Below are 14037 nucleotides of genomic sequence, written 5' to 3'. Positions count from 1 at the left end.
ATAATTTATTCTCATTTGCTTTCAGTAAGATCATAATGAGCAAGTGAACAATAGGAATGAATAAACAATGAGCAAGTGAACAATAGGAATGAATAAACAAAATACAAAACTTCCTGGACAGCACAGATATCAGTCATAGTTAGGTTTGGAAGAATCCCCTGAATATGGCTTATATTCTTAGGTATTCTAGAAAAATAATCTTCAGAGTCTACTGCTGATACAGGATCAGTGTGTGAACTGCCCATCAGATACTTGGCATACAACGGAGCGGGAAAGTTAGGTGCTTAATATTTTCTATGAAGAACTTAAATACAAGCCCAGAACTCTTAATTATGTTACTTCTTCTGTATTGTCTGAGCTTCCCCAAAGCTAGCTCTTTATCTAGCGTGCCTGCAATGGATTAATGTTTTTGTCCTTCTGATGTTCTGCATTCCCTTTGACTTGGATTGCAGATGGTGGGCAGGAGAATGGCAGAAGTGTTCAACCACCTGTGGCCCAACAGGAGAGAAGAAACGAACTGTCCTTTGCCTCCAAACAGTGGGATCTGATGAGCAGGTATTGGCTGCTAAAGACTGCCAGCATCTGCTTAAACCAAAGACCCACTTTTCATGCAACAGAGATGTTCTATGCCCATCTGACTGGACAGTGAGCAACTGGACTGAGGTAAATGCATGGCAGTCGAAAGAACTAACGCTTCTGTTCTGTCTCCACCTGACTTAAAATTTCAAGGTGGAACATCTCTTCAGAAGGAATCAGAAGGGAGATGTAAGAAAGAGACGCAAGTTACCAGTGTTCCCATCTCTCCAGAATTGATAATGAACCTATATAACCAGCTATACACCTAAACCAAAGCCTTGCTCTATACCCAGGTTCAATTAATAATTCTGAGTTAAAATCTGTCTCTACAATGGGCCAAATCCTAACTCAAAATCTGAACATTTTAATCATGGCGAAAGACTTGGTATTTGAATTTCGAGTTTGGAAGTAGTAAGATGGGGGGTTGGCTCTGAAAAAAAGATAGATAGCTCTAGATATTTGTTTAAGGCCTGTCTCTACAATAAAGGAGTGATGGATAAAAGCAATGATAATGATGACCCTTCTTCTGACACCAGGTTGCCATTCAGACACTAGTGTCACCCCTGTGCTGAGCAGTAGCAGAAATCTCTAGGGTCTTGCAGGCTGGCTTCTTAGTGGTAACATCAGCCATAACAACAATAACAATACCTCCAAAAATGAGCCTGACCAAATACTTGATATAGACATGCCAAACTTTCTATCCAAATCCAGTTCTTAACTTTGAGGCTTGTTTCTATTTCAACTTTAGCATTTACATAGTGCTTTTCATATTTGCCACGCTTAACAAACATTGACTAGCTAAGTAGCAAGAGCCTTCCAAGCATCTGCATATTCAAACCCTTTCAGAGTCCAGACATCAGCACTGCTATGGAGCAGATCTGGGAGATTTTGTAGCATCTTATATTGGCACACGAAGCTCTAATTCTCGTTTGTAAGCCGTATCTCTTGTATTGCAACAACATTTGACCTTGTTATGTTTCCCTTGATTACAGTTGTCTGTCAGAACTCCAGACTGTCTGCACATCCTTAAAGTGGTCAGTAAATAATGTACAGTTTTTTTAGTGTCAGACGGTAGACCATAGAATGAGGTCATCAAAAAATTGCTCTATCAAATTTGTTTTAAAATAGTAGAGCATATCTGCAATGTGTGACTCCATTAAACTCATTTGATATCTACATTATTAGAGCCTTTCATCTCTCAGAGGACTTCACGCTCCTTAGAACTCTGCAGATCCACAACCCTGATCCTGCAAGGTGTTCAACACCTTCTCATCCTACTAAAATCAATGGGAACACTTTAATTTTAATACAGGACTAGAGCATTCAAAGAGGCACATAGAAATATGGACAGCTACCGTGTCATTCTAAATTCTTTTTGAGTGTCAACCACAGTTTAAGGGCGAGATCTTCAAAGCTACTTATGGGATATATTGAGTCCCATTTCCCATTAAAATAATTGAATTTGGAACATCCAATTCCCATTAAAACTAATAGGAATTAGCATCCAAATAATCTGAACTTTTGAAAATCGCAGCCAAAATGTCTGGGTCAGACTGGTAAGAAGGCTAGAATGAGACTAGTTAGTTTCTTCAGAAGCCATGAATACAATGCCAATAGTTGTCATCTTCATCCTTAATCAAAATCTTGTGCTAGCCATTTAAATTAATTAAAAGGGACAGAACCTCAACAGAAGTAAATGAGCATAGCTCAGGATCTGGTCCCACACGTAATCTTCAAAGTTCTTTAAAGAAAGAGTTATAGATTAAATGTATTGTTGCAGCTGTGATCTACAGAGAAAATATGTAGACATTTATCAAGCTCACTGGCCTTATTTACTCAGGATTTTTGGAAATTCCAAAAATTCCAAAGTTCCAGTAATGGTACAGCTCAGCAGGTGCTAGCAATGGGAATAGTGCTTGTATAGAGTGGGGGAATCTGCTCAACATCTTAGATGTCTTTATACAAATGCAAGGAGTGTGGGTAATAAACAGGAAGGAGTGGAAGTAGTAGAACATAAGCTAAATTATGGCTTTATTGGTGTAGAGGGGGTATAGCTTGTTCAGGAAGGACAGGCAGGAAAAAAAGGGAGAATGTGTATGCAGGTTCTGAGGTCTGGAAGGAGGTGACAGGCAGACCAATTGAAAGAATTTGGGGGAAAAAGAGAAGGGAGGAAAATAGGGGTGACATCATGGGAAGGGTCTACTATAGACCACCAAATCAGGAAGAAGAGGTGGATGAGGCATTTCTAGAGCAAACAACAGAAATATCCAAAACACAAGATCAAGGAGTAATGGGTGATTTTAACTACCCAGACATCTGTTGGAAAAGTAATATGGCAAAACACAAAATTTCCATTAAGCTGTTGCAATTTATTGGGGACAACCTTTTTGTTTCAGAAAGGGAATGAAGTAAGCAGAGGACTTGCTATTTTAGGTTTGATTCTGATGCACAGGGAGGAATTGGTTGTGAATCTGAAGGTGCAAGACAATTTGGTCGAAAGTGATCATGAAATAATAGATTTTATGATTCTAAGGAAAGGAAGAAGTGAAAGCAGCAGAGTAAGGACAATGGATTTCAGAAAAGCAGAATAACAAACTCTGAGAACTGGTAGGTGACCTACCACAGGATTAAATTTGTTCAGGAGAGCTGGCAGTTTCTCAAGGAGACAATATTAAAGGCATAACTGCAAACTACCTAATGTGAAGGGAAGTTAGGAAGGCTAGTAAGAGGCCCATATGGCTCCATCAGGTCCTATATATAGTGAGGAAGAAGAACTAAGAAAGGATGGCATCAAAAAGGCTGAGGTATTAATGTTTATTTTTCTTTAGTCTTCACTAAAAAGGTAAAAGTTGACCAGGTACTCCACACAATTCATATTAACAACAAGGGGGAAGGAATGCAAGCCAAAATAGGGAAAGAACAGTTTAAAATAATATTTAGGTAAGTTAGATGTATTCAAGTCAGTAGGGCTCAGATGAAATAACTGTAAGATGGGTGTACAACTGGTTGAAAGACTACTCAAAGAGTAGTTTTCTTTTCTAATCCTATCCTCCAAAATGCTACTAGTTATCAAGAATCAAGGGTGTATCTAGTCGGGTCCTGCCAAGGTCAGTCCTGGGACTGGTACTAGTCTATATTTTCATTAATGACTTGGATAATAGAGTGAAGAATATGCTTATAAAATTTGTGTACAGTTTTTCAACCAGTATTGCACCCATCTTATAGTAATTTCATCTAGGCCACATTTCCCTAGTTTGCCTATGAACATGTCATGTAGGAAGGAAAAATCAAAGGCACAAGTACAAAACGAGGAATAACTGGTTAGATGGTAGTCCTGCTGAAAAGAATCTGGGGGTTATAGTGGATCACAAATTGAATGAGTCAACAATGTGATGCCGTTGCCAAAAAATCTAATATGATTCCAGAGTATTTAACAGGTTTGTCATATGTAAAACAAAGGAAGTAATTGTCTTGCTCTACTCTGCATTGGTGAGGCCTCAGCTGGAGTACAGCATCCAATTCTGGGTGCTACACTTTAGGAAAGCGGTGGACAAATTGGAGAGTGACAGAGGAGAGCAACAAAAATGATGAAAAGTTTAGAAAAGCTGACCTATAAGGAAAGTTCTGAAAAAAATCTGGGCATGTTTAGTCTTGAGAAAAGAAGACTTGAGGGGGACCTGATAAGTCTTCAAATATGCTAAGGGCTGTTATAAAGAGGATATTAATCAATTGTTCTCAATGTCCACTGAAGGTAGGACAAGAAGTAATGGACTTAATCTGCAGCAAGCAATACTAAGGTTAGTTATTAGGAAAAACCTTCTAACTATAAGGGTAGTTAAGCTCTGGAATAGGTTACCTAGGGAGATTGTTAGGTCCCCATCACTGGAGGTTTTTAAGGACAGATTAGACAAACACCTGTCAGAGTTTTTCTAGTTTTACTTGATCTTGCCTTAGCGCATGGGGCTGGACTTGATGACTTTTCAACGTGCTTTCCAATTCTACATTTATATGATTCTGTAACCTGGCCACTGGTGTTTCTACCATCATGCCACCTCAACCTGCTTTGAACAGGGTTAGATGAACTAGTGGTTAAATTGCCAATTGTCAATCTTCACTAGCACCATTGCTCGCACCTGTAGAGCTAGAGAAATGTGGGGAAATTTCAGAAAAACCGTAGCTAGCTACAGTCACTGAGGACCAAATTGTGCCTGTGGGTGTGGGAGGAAGGTAGAAGGAGTATTCTTCTCCCTTTGCATAAGGGCCAGGCACAATTGCAGACCCTGAACTCATTAGAACACAGGGACTGCTCCCCATGTAATGTGCTGGATGGAATGGCACAGAATGGTCCCATGGCCTTTCACAGATCTTTCTGTACTAGGCCATAGAGTGTGCCCTTCAACTGGCATATTGGACTGATAAAGAAAATAAGTTACAACTTACACAGGTTTCCTCATAAAGTATTAACAAAGTATTCATGCAATTCCATTAATTTGGCATCCGTTCTTCATGAATCCATGCTACAAAAAACAGAACAGGAGGCTAGCTCAGCACGCTAATGGGGCATTTATTGGCAGATTGAGAGAATGCCGTTTTGGCTCCATTTCCTATTCAGCAGGTTTTAAGGAATTCTCCACACTCCTCCTTCCCCTTCTGGTTCTCCTTGTAGGGCGTAAGGGAGCAGAAGAATCTAGAAAACTAAGAATAAGGTAGGGACTGAGGCAGAACGTTTACAAAATATGCTGACTGACAGTGATTGAAGCAAAGAGTATGTAGGGGAGTTTGAAACACAGGTTAGCTTCTGGAGTTGGAGGAGGCTGAAGGACATTACATGAAAATGCAGCTCTGGGAGACAGAGAGCAACCAAAGTTGAGCGGGTCAGGCATGTTTTGGGTGGTGACTTTTTAAGTCTCTGACATTTCTTAAACTTCATGTGGGGATTGTGCAAACAGGACTTTAAAATAGTGTGCTCTAAGACTTTCCGTGCAATGGAATGATCCCACTTTGAGATGCTGTCTTTATCATTTAATCTGTATAATTTCTGCCCACCTTGGGTGACATTCACTATGTACAATATGTGGGAAAGTATTACAAATCTCCCTTCCATGAAGAACTCCCCCCTAGTAAAAATCAAAATGCTTATTTCTAGGGGAAAACTTTGTTGTTGATTTTGATAAGAACATTGATTTTTATAGATAGATGCACGTTTGGTAATGATGTGTATGCATATGTGGAGGAGAATCAAGAGACAGGGACTGAAAATTGACTATTTATTTTGCAGTGTACAGTTACGTGTGGCGGTGGGGTACGGACTCGTAAAATCAGTTGTGCCAAAAACAATGATGAACCGTGTGATATGTTCAAGAGACCAAATGCTAAGGCTCTGTGTGGCCTCCAGCAGTGTCCTTCCACCAGACGACTATTGATACCCCCAGTGAAACCCAACAGAGGAAAGATCATAATCAGGAAGACAGCAGTTAATCCCAAAAGAGGCCCATCAGGCAGAATACCCATCCCTAAACTAGGCCAAAGATACCAGACAACAACAAAAATACCTGAGTCCCAAAGCACAACTGCTTTAGATTCTACTTCCTCCAGTCCTGTCCACTCTTCCAAAAAGGACAACATAGAAAAAAGAACGTTACAAAATAATTCTAACAGATCAAATAATGATTATAATTATCCCTTTGTGTTTAATGGAAACAGGTCACACCAAGATAGTACTGTCAGTAATAGTTCAAGTATTGAAAATATAAGAAAAGTCAAAAATGTGTCTAACATAGATCTGGACTCTGCTTCAGAAGAGGGCGTTGTTCAGACAGGAGGTGCTAGTTGCACCACCTCATTAACCAGAAGTCCAGAAGTAAATCCAGGCTATGATTATTTAACTGAAGAGTCTGACAATACTGATCGGTCCATAGAAGGCAATGACAAACCCAGTGACATCCCTAGTGACAAAGGTGAAAGCAGTCCTGCAATCAAAACCAGGAGCAAAACTCCAAACATCAGGTCTCATGTCATTACAACTCCCAAAATCTCACCAACATTTTATCAACATGAATCTTCTACCCAGTCTACTAGTAGCATAGCAGCAGAAAGACTGTCATCTTCAACAACAGTGAACCTAAAAAGTATCCGCGTGCAAATAGATACACCTGTCACAGAAAAGGCCACCACAGAAGAGCCTGTTACAATAAAGCCAGCAATGTTTGATAACGTATCAAGAGTCCAGTTTGAAAATGGAACAGAAATGGAACCCTCTGACGAGATAGATTATACCCAAAGCACAAAATCTCCAAGTCTTGAAGATGCTCCAAAGAACCACAGTACAGTTTCTGAGGGGAACTTATCCAATGCCACAGAACTGGATTATGCAAGAATCTCCAATATTTTGCATGGTGATGTGTACTGGATAGTGGGGAACTGGAGTGAGGTAAGTGATTTGTAACTCATAAGATGTGGAGACTTAACTCATTAGTCTGATGCTGTGTGCAATTCTGGTCTCTCGTGTTTAAGAAAGATGAATTCAAACTGGAACTGATGCAGAGAAGGGCTACTAAGATGATCAGATGACTGGACAACCTTCCTTATGAGAGGAGACTTAAGGAGCTTGGCTTGTTTAGTTTAACCAAATGAAGGATGAGGGGAGATATGATTGGTCTCTATAAATACATCAGAAGGATAAACACTAGGGAGGGAGTGGAGTTATTTAAGTTAAGGCCTAGTGCTGGCATAAGAACAAATGAATATAAACTGGCCATCAATACCTTTAGGCTTGAAATTAGTTGAAGGTTTTGAACCATCAGATGGGTGACGGTCTGGAACAGACTTCCAAGGGAAGTAGTGGGGACAAAAAATGTGACTTGATAACCTCATCATACCATCCTCTCAATAAACTTATCTACAATGGCATATGGCCGATGTCTTTGCTATTAGCAAATATCTCCAACGACTAGAGAAGGGACACTAAATGGGGAGGGCTCTTTCCCAGCTGTCTGGCTGGTGGTTCTACCCACATGCTCCAGTCTAACTGATCACCATATTTGGGGTCAGAAAGGAATTTTCCCCTTTGTTTTTTTTTTTGCATCAATTGATATCAATATTTTCAAACAATGGTGCCTGAAGTATGTCACCTACATTAAGAGTTGGGCACCTGAACCCACACCTCTCACTGACTGTTTTTAGCACGGATCAGCTACAATTCGGGCAGCGACAGTGGAAACTTCCTCATGTTGGCCTGCCATTGTGTTTCAGCCTTGATATAGAAGGTGAGCAAGCAGTGAGCAAGTAATTCTAGCTTCCTGTCAACTCAGTCTTGGGACTCTCTGCAAGGTGCAAAATTTGGCTTTTTGGTGGATGATGTGGACTCATGTCCCCTGGAAACTGGACTGGGATGACCAAATTCATTCCATGTAGGACACCAAAGATGCAACATGATGGAGATTTTTGGTCACTATTGCAATTTGTCATCTTTATAATCAGCCGCATCTTCCTGTTTGGTTATTCAGTAGTTACAAATTTTTCAACATCAAACAATCAATTCTAATTGTTAATTATCTCCTTCAGTCACCAGCAGTACTGGCAATCGAGAGGAGAAATAGAGTGGAGGGTAGGCATGTTGACAACTGACCCTAGAAAAACAGAAGTTGAAGGTCCAATGAAGGGCTGAACAATTACAAAAGAAATGCTGGGCTGCCCTTACAGATTTGGAATGGCTAGTTAAGTGGGAGGAGTTTGCCAGAGAAGAATAGTGCCATAGGCGCCAACTCCATGGGTGCTCCAAGGCTGAAGCACCCATGGGAAAAAATTAGTAGGTGCTCTGCACCCACCGTCAGCCAAGCTCCCCGCCTCCCCAACCCACCTCCTCCTCCTCCTCCTCCCCCCATGAGTGTGCTGCATCCCCGCTCCTCCACCTACCTCCCAGCCACCACCAAACAGCTGTTTGGTGACGTAGCAAGCTCTGGGAGGAAGGAGGGAGGAGCGGGAACGTGGCACACTCAGGAGAGGAGGTGGGGAAGAAGCAGGGCTGAGGTAGGGATTTGGGGAAGGAGTTGGAATAGGGACAGGGAGGCGGCAGAGTTGGGGTGGGGACTTTGGGGAAGGGGTTGGAATGGGGGCCGGGCAGGGGTGGAAAGAGGTGGGGCAGGGCCTCATGGAAGGGGTGGAGTGGGGGCGGGACCGGGGGCAGATTGCGGGGGTCGAGCACCCAGGGAAAAGCGGGGAAGTCAGCACCTGTGGTGCATGCTATAAATCAGAAGATTGTTCCTCTTCATTTTCATAGCCAAGCAGAAAAGCTATATGTAATGTTAACTGAGGCAGCTTCTGTAACTTGAAATCTGCCTCCTGAATATCCTGACCTTTTGCAAGACAGGCCAATCATTATGGAATCAGGACAATGAAAAAGTCATCCACAAGAGGATCTTTGTGTTAAGCAATATGAAAAAGCTGGAAAACCACTGCACTGTTCGCCATGCCCGAAAAGTTAATGCTGCTTCTGGGTGGGCAGCAGGTACTTCATTCCATGCCCATCTCTGAGCATTACCTTTTGTTAATTGCTCTCTGCAGTGAATATGATTGACGTTTCAAATCACATGCAACTTCTGGTTTCATTCATTTCCTGCTCTCATAGTTATCAAATGAATTATTAATCTGCAACTGACTTCTGCCTTTCATCTCTTAACTGTACAGTGTTCAACCACCTGTGGTGTGGGGGCTTTTTGGAGACATGTGGAATGTAACAGTAAGAATGAATCTGACTGTCAGCACATTAAAAAACCTGACCCTGCAAGAAGATGTCATCTCCGTCCATGTGCTAACTGGAAAACAGGATCGTGGAGCAAGGTAACATCATTCAGCACTATGTATGTTAGCAGTAAATTAACTAAATTCAGAAACCATGCAGTTTTATACTTAGATTTAAAATGTCTCACTATTTAAAATAATAATTTACCGAGTGAATGCACACATGATTCCTGGTTGATCTTTCAGCATTCATTTGATAATTTCCTTGCTAGCTTATTTACAGCTAATTTCATTTTGTGTTTATGGTCTGGGTAACCTTTGCTAAACATATGTTGCAAATTCTGTTCTCTCTTAATTGCGGAACTTGGGGGACATGTTGGTTACATCTTGCATGTAGAAATATAGCAATGATCACTTCTTGTATTTTACAACGTATTTCACAGAGATCTCATGAGGCAAAACTACCACCTGCTGTATGCATGCTTTCTCTCATTTTTCTTGTGTCTGCAGTAGCATTTTCCGACTATTTTAATCTCATCATCCCCTTGCTACAAACTTCACTATCATCCTGAACTAATGCCCATCAAAGTCAGTGGAGTTGATTAAAGTGGATATAGGAATAGGCCCTAAAATACTTGTAACCTTGCTGCCTGAACTTCAGAGAAATCATTGCCTTCTTTCAGGAACTGAAGGAAAATGTAGCTGAGAGAATGGTTATCCATTGTATTTTATAGAGTCATAGCCTGTTCCCGTTACACAGATTGTCTCTTGTCAGATTATATATGACTCCTAAAGGTAATATGCAAATTAAAATGACTGGGATTTATCCCTTTTTGCAGCTTTAAGATATCTGAGGAAGGCCTGAAATGTTTTGGTGATGGTATATAAGTTCATTATTTTATGTCTCTAGTCAATCAAAAAATGCCACCATAACTTCCATGCTGTTCCCCAAACCCCTAACAATGTGTTGAGTCTGCAATATGCAATAATACCAATTAAACAAAATAAAAGAAAGCTAGATCCCAAACTCTTTCCCTTGGTTCCGTTCACAGGAACTGACATTGCCATTGGAGCAGGGCTAGGTCCATGGACAGGAAGTTTTCCAGAAAGGTTGACTCCCTGTTGTTAATGCGATATGAAAATTGTACCATATCAGTGAGCACCTCAACTGATAAGTGATTTGTGTGTGAAATTCACCCTGTGCAGAAAGTCCACATAAGGCCAATACACCACTTATGCCTGGTCTACGTTACACAGTTAGGTTGATGTAAGGCAGCTTACATTGACCTAATTATGTCACTGTACACACTACTGCCTTGTCCTATCAATGTAAGAGCCCTACTTTAGCCACATCATAACTCCACCTCCATGAGGGACATAGGGCTTATGTCTGTGTGTAGACACTGCATTACTTATATCGGCTGTTGGCTGTCTTGTCAGTTTCACAGCTTCCATGAGAGCCATGAAATTGCCAAGAAAGCTGGGCAGCTAGAGCCCAATTGCCCCTGGCTCCCCACTCCCAGCTGGGCTGCTGCCCGGAGGCTCCCACTCAGGGAGGCGAAAAGCCCAGGCAGCTGGCCCTCACTTCTGGGAGGCAGCTGGGTTCTAGGCAGGAAGAAGTGCAGAGGGCTCTCAGCCGCCCACACTGTCCCTCTTCAGTCCTTGGAAGTCCTTCTGGTGAGGACACGCACCACCTACAGAAGGAGGGTGGTGTGGACTGCAGTGGCTGTAAGTCGACCTAACATAGGTCAACTTATGGCTGTAGTGTAGACATGCCCTCAGTCTTACGAGAGCCTTCAAGTCCTCTGTGCAGGGGTGAATGTCACCCTTTTTTCCCCTCCATAAATGTCACTGGTTCTGTGACAAGTGGATTATGTTTATATCACAGAAAGAAACTAAAAATCAAGGCTAGTGATAAAGTACTGTAACCAGGAGACATTTTAGGGATTATGAGACATGTCATGTGGCTAATTTGAGGTAAAAATCTCTTCGTAATAAAAATTCCTGCCATATTAGCCACCCTGTTATTTTTTGGAATCTAGTGCTACAAACCAAATTACTCTCTCGTATATAAAAATATGTGTTTGCTATGTGGATTTTTGAGAGTGGCGGTTATTATTCTCATTACTCGTTGTTATTATTATTGTTATTATTTATTATTAGAAACATTTATAAAGAACCCATCACAATAATATTGCTGCATTTCACTGCAGGGCAGTATAAAGAAGGCTGGATTAAATCAGTTTTTTTTAAAGGCGTATGCTTCATTGTTTTGGGACTTGAATCTACAAGTTTCTAGGAGTTTAATATAAGGTACCAGAGCAGTGGTCCACCCTGCCTCCAGCATTTACCATTGTTACCAGACATTCCAGAGGAACATGTAGTATCCCCACAATGCCCTTGTTTTTCATTACATGATGGTGGGAATTTCCTCCAAACCCTGAATGGTGATTGGCTTATTTCTTACTTGATAAACAAAGCAGTTTAGAATCTATTGCATGTTTAATTGTGGGGATGGTTTTTATGATGTATTATTACTCTCTTATTATAAGACTTTTTGGAACCAACTGTCAGGGCTTCTTAATTAACAAGGCATTTGTATTACTGATGGATGTTTCAAACATTCCAGTGATGGTAGGAAATAATTTTGGCACATTCAGATCTGCTGCAATGAGAAACAGTTTTTCATCCTAATGATACATTGCTCCTAAGAAGAACAGGAAATTCCAGTCATGTTTCATGAGGCAAACATTTGCATTCATCCCCCTGAATGTGGAAATGTTAGCCTGTCAGAGGTCTGTGGTTTAAAGATGTGCTTCTTTCTATTCTGTGCACAGTGCTCTACAAACTGCGGTGGTGGTTTCAGAACCCGTGACGTTCACTGTACTGATGTTCGTGATAAGCGAATTCTACGGCCTTTTCACTGCCAATTATTAGAACATAAACCACAACTGAGCATTAGCTGTAATACAGAGCCCTGCTTGGAATGGCGTGTGGAGCCTTGGAATGAGGTATTGGCCTATAAAACAAGCAATTAGAGTGAGCCAATAACTGTCAATTATTAAAGTGACTATTATTGCTCATGCTATTATGTGAATTTACTCTCAAAGGACGAGATGCAGCTATTATCTAATCACAGGATCTGCAGCTTCTGCTTATGATCTCAGGTCACTTATAATAAATGTAAACCACATCTGAAATACTCATAAATTGGCATACCCTTACAGGATCTGGGTATATATTGTATGTCTACACTGCATAGTAAACCCTTGCTCAGATTCAGGTTTAAACAGAACTCCCCCGCCCCATCCCATGCCCCCCTCCCGCCCCCCCCCCCCCACACAAGGCCTTTTGACACACATCAGAAACCTCTCAGGATGCAGGCCTGTAGATACATCCAGGGGTATGGGTCTGAGCCCATGTCCCACTCTGGGACTGATCAAAACCAACTCATTTTGCAGCCTGGATGTAGTGGAAGTCCAGGTTGCCAGGCTTATGTTTGGAGGGTCTGCCAATGTTATCCCATAATTCCTTAGACTTGTGTGACCTAGCCCTTCTATACCCAAACTTCCTACTCTGTTCCCAGGAATGGGAAGCACCCTCCTGGGTCTAATACAGCTGTTTGGCATTTAACCTTTCCTTTCCACATGGACTGCTCAACTCTGTCTTGTGTTAGCGATGACCATCACTAAGAAGAAGCCCCACATCCAGCATGCTGCTAGCTGGCCAGAGGAACACAGCGGGATTCTGGTAAATCTGTGGTGTGAGGAGAGCAAGGCCTATGATTTGCGGAAGTGCACAAGAAATGAGCATGTGTATGCAAGAATCTTCAAGGGTCTGTCTACATTGCACAGTTAGCCTCTGTCTGTGGAACTTGGCTTATGGACTCCGCATGAGCTTGAGTGTCTACACTGCATTGTAAACATGGGTACACCATTGCTGCACTCGGGTCTTGCAGCCATGCTAATTCGTCCATACTGCATTACACAGACCTTCTGACTCGGATCTGTAGTTTGACCTGCCCCATCCACACTGCAAAATGACAGGGTTTGAACCCGAGTCATAATGGAACTCTGGCTATGACCCACCCCCGAGCAGGGACCTAGGACCTGGCTCCAGAGTGCTTGCTCACATGAATCAGACTGATCTTTGTGTGGCTGGAAATGCGACTTGGGCTCAAACTTGAGTCAGAGCCCATGTTTAGTGTGCAGTATGGACATACCCTGAGAGGCTGGTAGCATTGGGGATTCACCAGGCCACCAATCAATGCCAGGAGCAGGTCAAGCATCTCAAGACTGCCTATCAAACCAAGGATGAGAACCACACCTTAGGGAACTCCCTGTCTATTTGCCTCCTCTGTGAGGAATTTGATCAGGTGCTGGGAACCACGCCAAGCATGCAGCCTCCAGTGGTGCATGACAGTCTCCTGAGCAGGAATGGCATGCTTATGACCCCAGAAGCACAGGCAGCACCGGAGGAGAGCCTGCAGCTGCCAGACCAAAACCCTAAAGTAACCCTGCTGCTGAGGCCATTGCCGGATCAGACTACGCTGCTGGAGCAGCTACATCACATCCTGGGTCCATATTCGGAGGACCTGTTTGGGGACAGCTCAGGGGAACAGCCCATAGTTGAAGCAGCAGTACAACAAGCTCTGGAGCTGTAGGGTGGTATGTTTCGGCTGCCATTTTATGTTATTAATATTAAGAGTGGGAGGGACTTCAG

General features: G+C 42.1%; 1 protein-coding gene across 1 annotated transcript in view; it reads left to right on the top strand.

Moving 5' to 3' along the window:
* The window catches only part of ADAMTS12 (ADAM metallopeptidase with thrombospondin type 1 motif 12), a 322164-nt gene that overhangs the window by 282046 nt on the left and 26081 nt on the right, over positions 1–14037 (top strand). Inside the window, exons 18-21 of the mRNA XM_077816238.1 lie at positions 453–663; positions 5855–7006; positions 9262–9414; positions 12153–12326. Of these exons, the coding sequence (XP_077672364.1) occupies positions 453–663; positions 5855–7006; positions 9262–9414; positions 12153–12326 (1690 nt within the window). The remainder of the gene's footprint in view (positions 1–452; positions 664–5854; positions 7007–9261; positions 9415–12152; positions 12327–14037) is intronic.

The sequence above is a fragment of the Eretmochelys imbricata genome, chromosome 5 (assembly GCF_965152235.1).
Source record: "Eretmochelys imbricata isolate rEreImb1 chromosome 5, rEreImb1.hap1, whole genome shotgun sequence".
In the NCBI taxonomy this organism is placed as follows: domain Eukaryota; kingdom Metazoa; phylum Chordata; order Testudines; family Cheloniidae; genus Eretmochelys; species Eretmochelys imbricata.
Note: the sequence above shows the minus strand (reverse complement) of the source record. Positions and strands in the feature narration are given on the sequence as shown.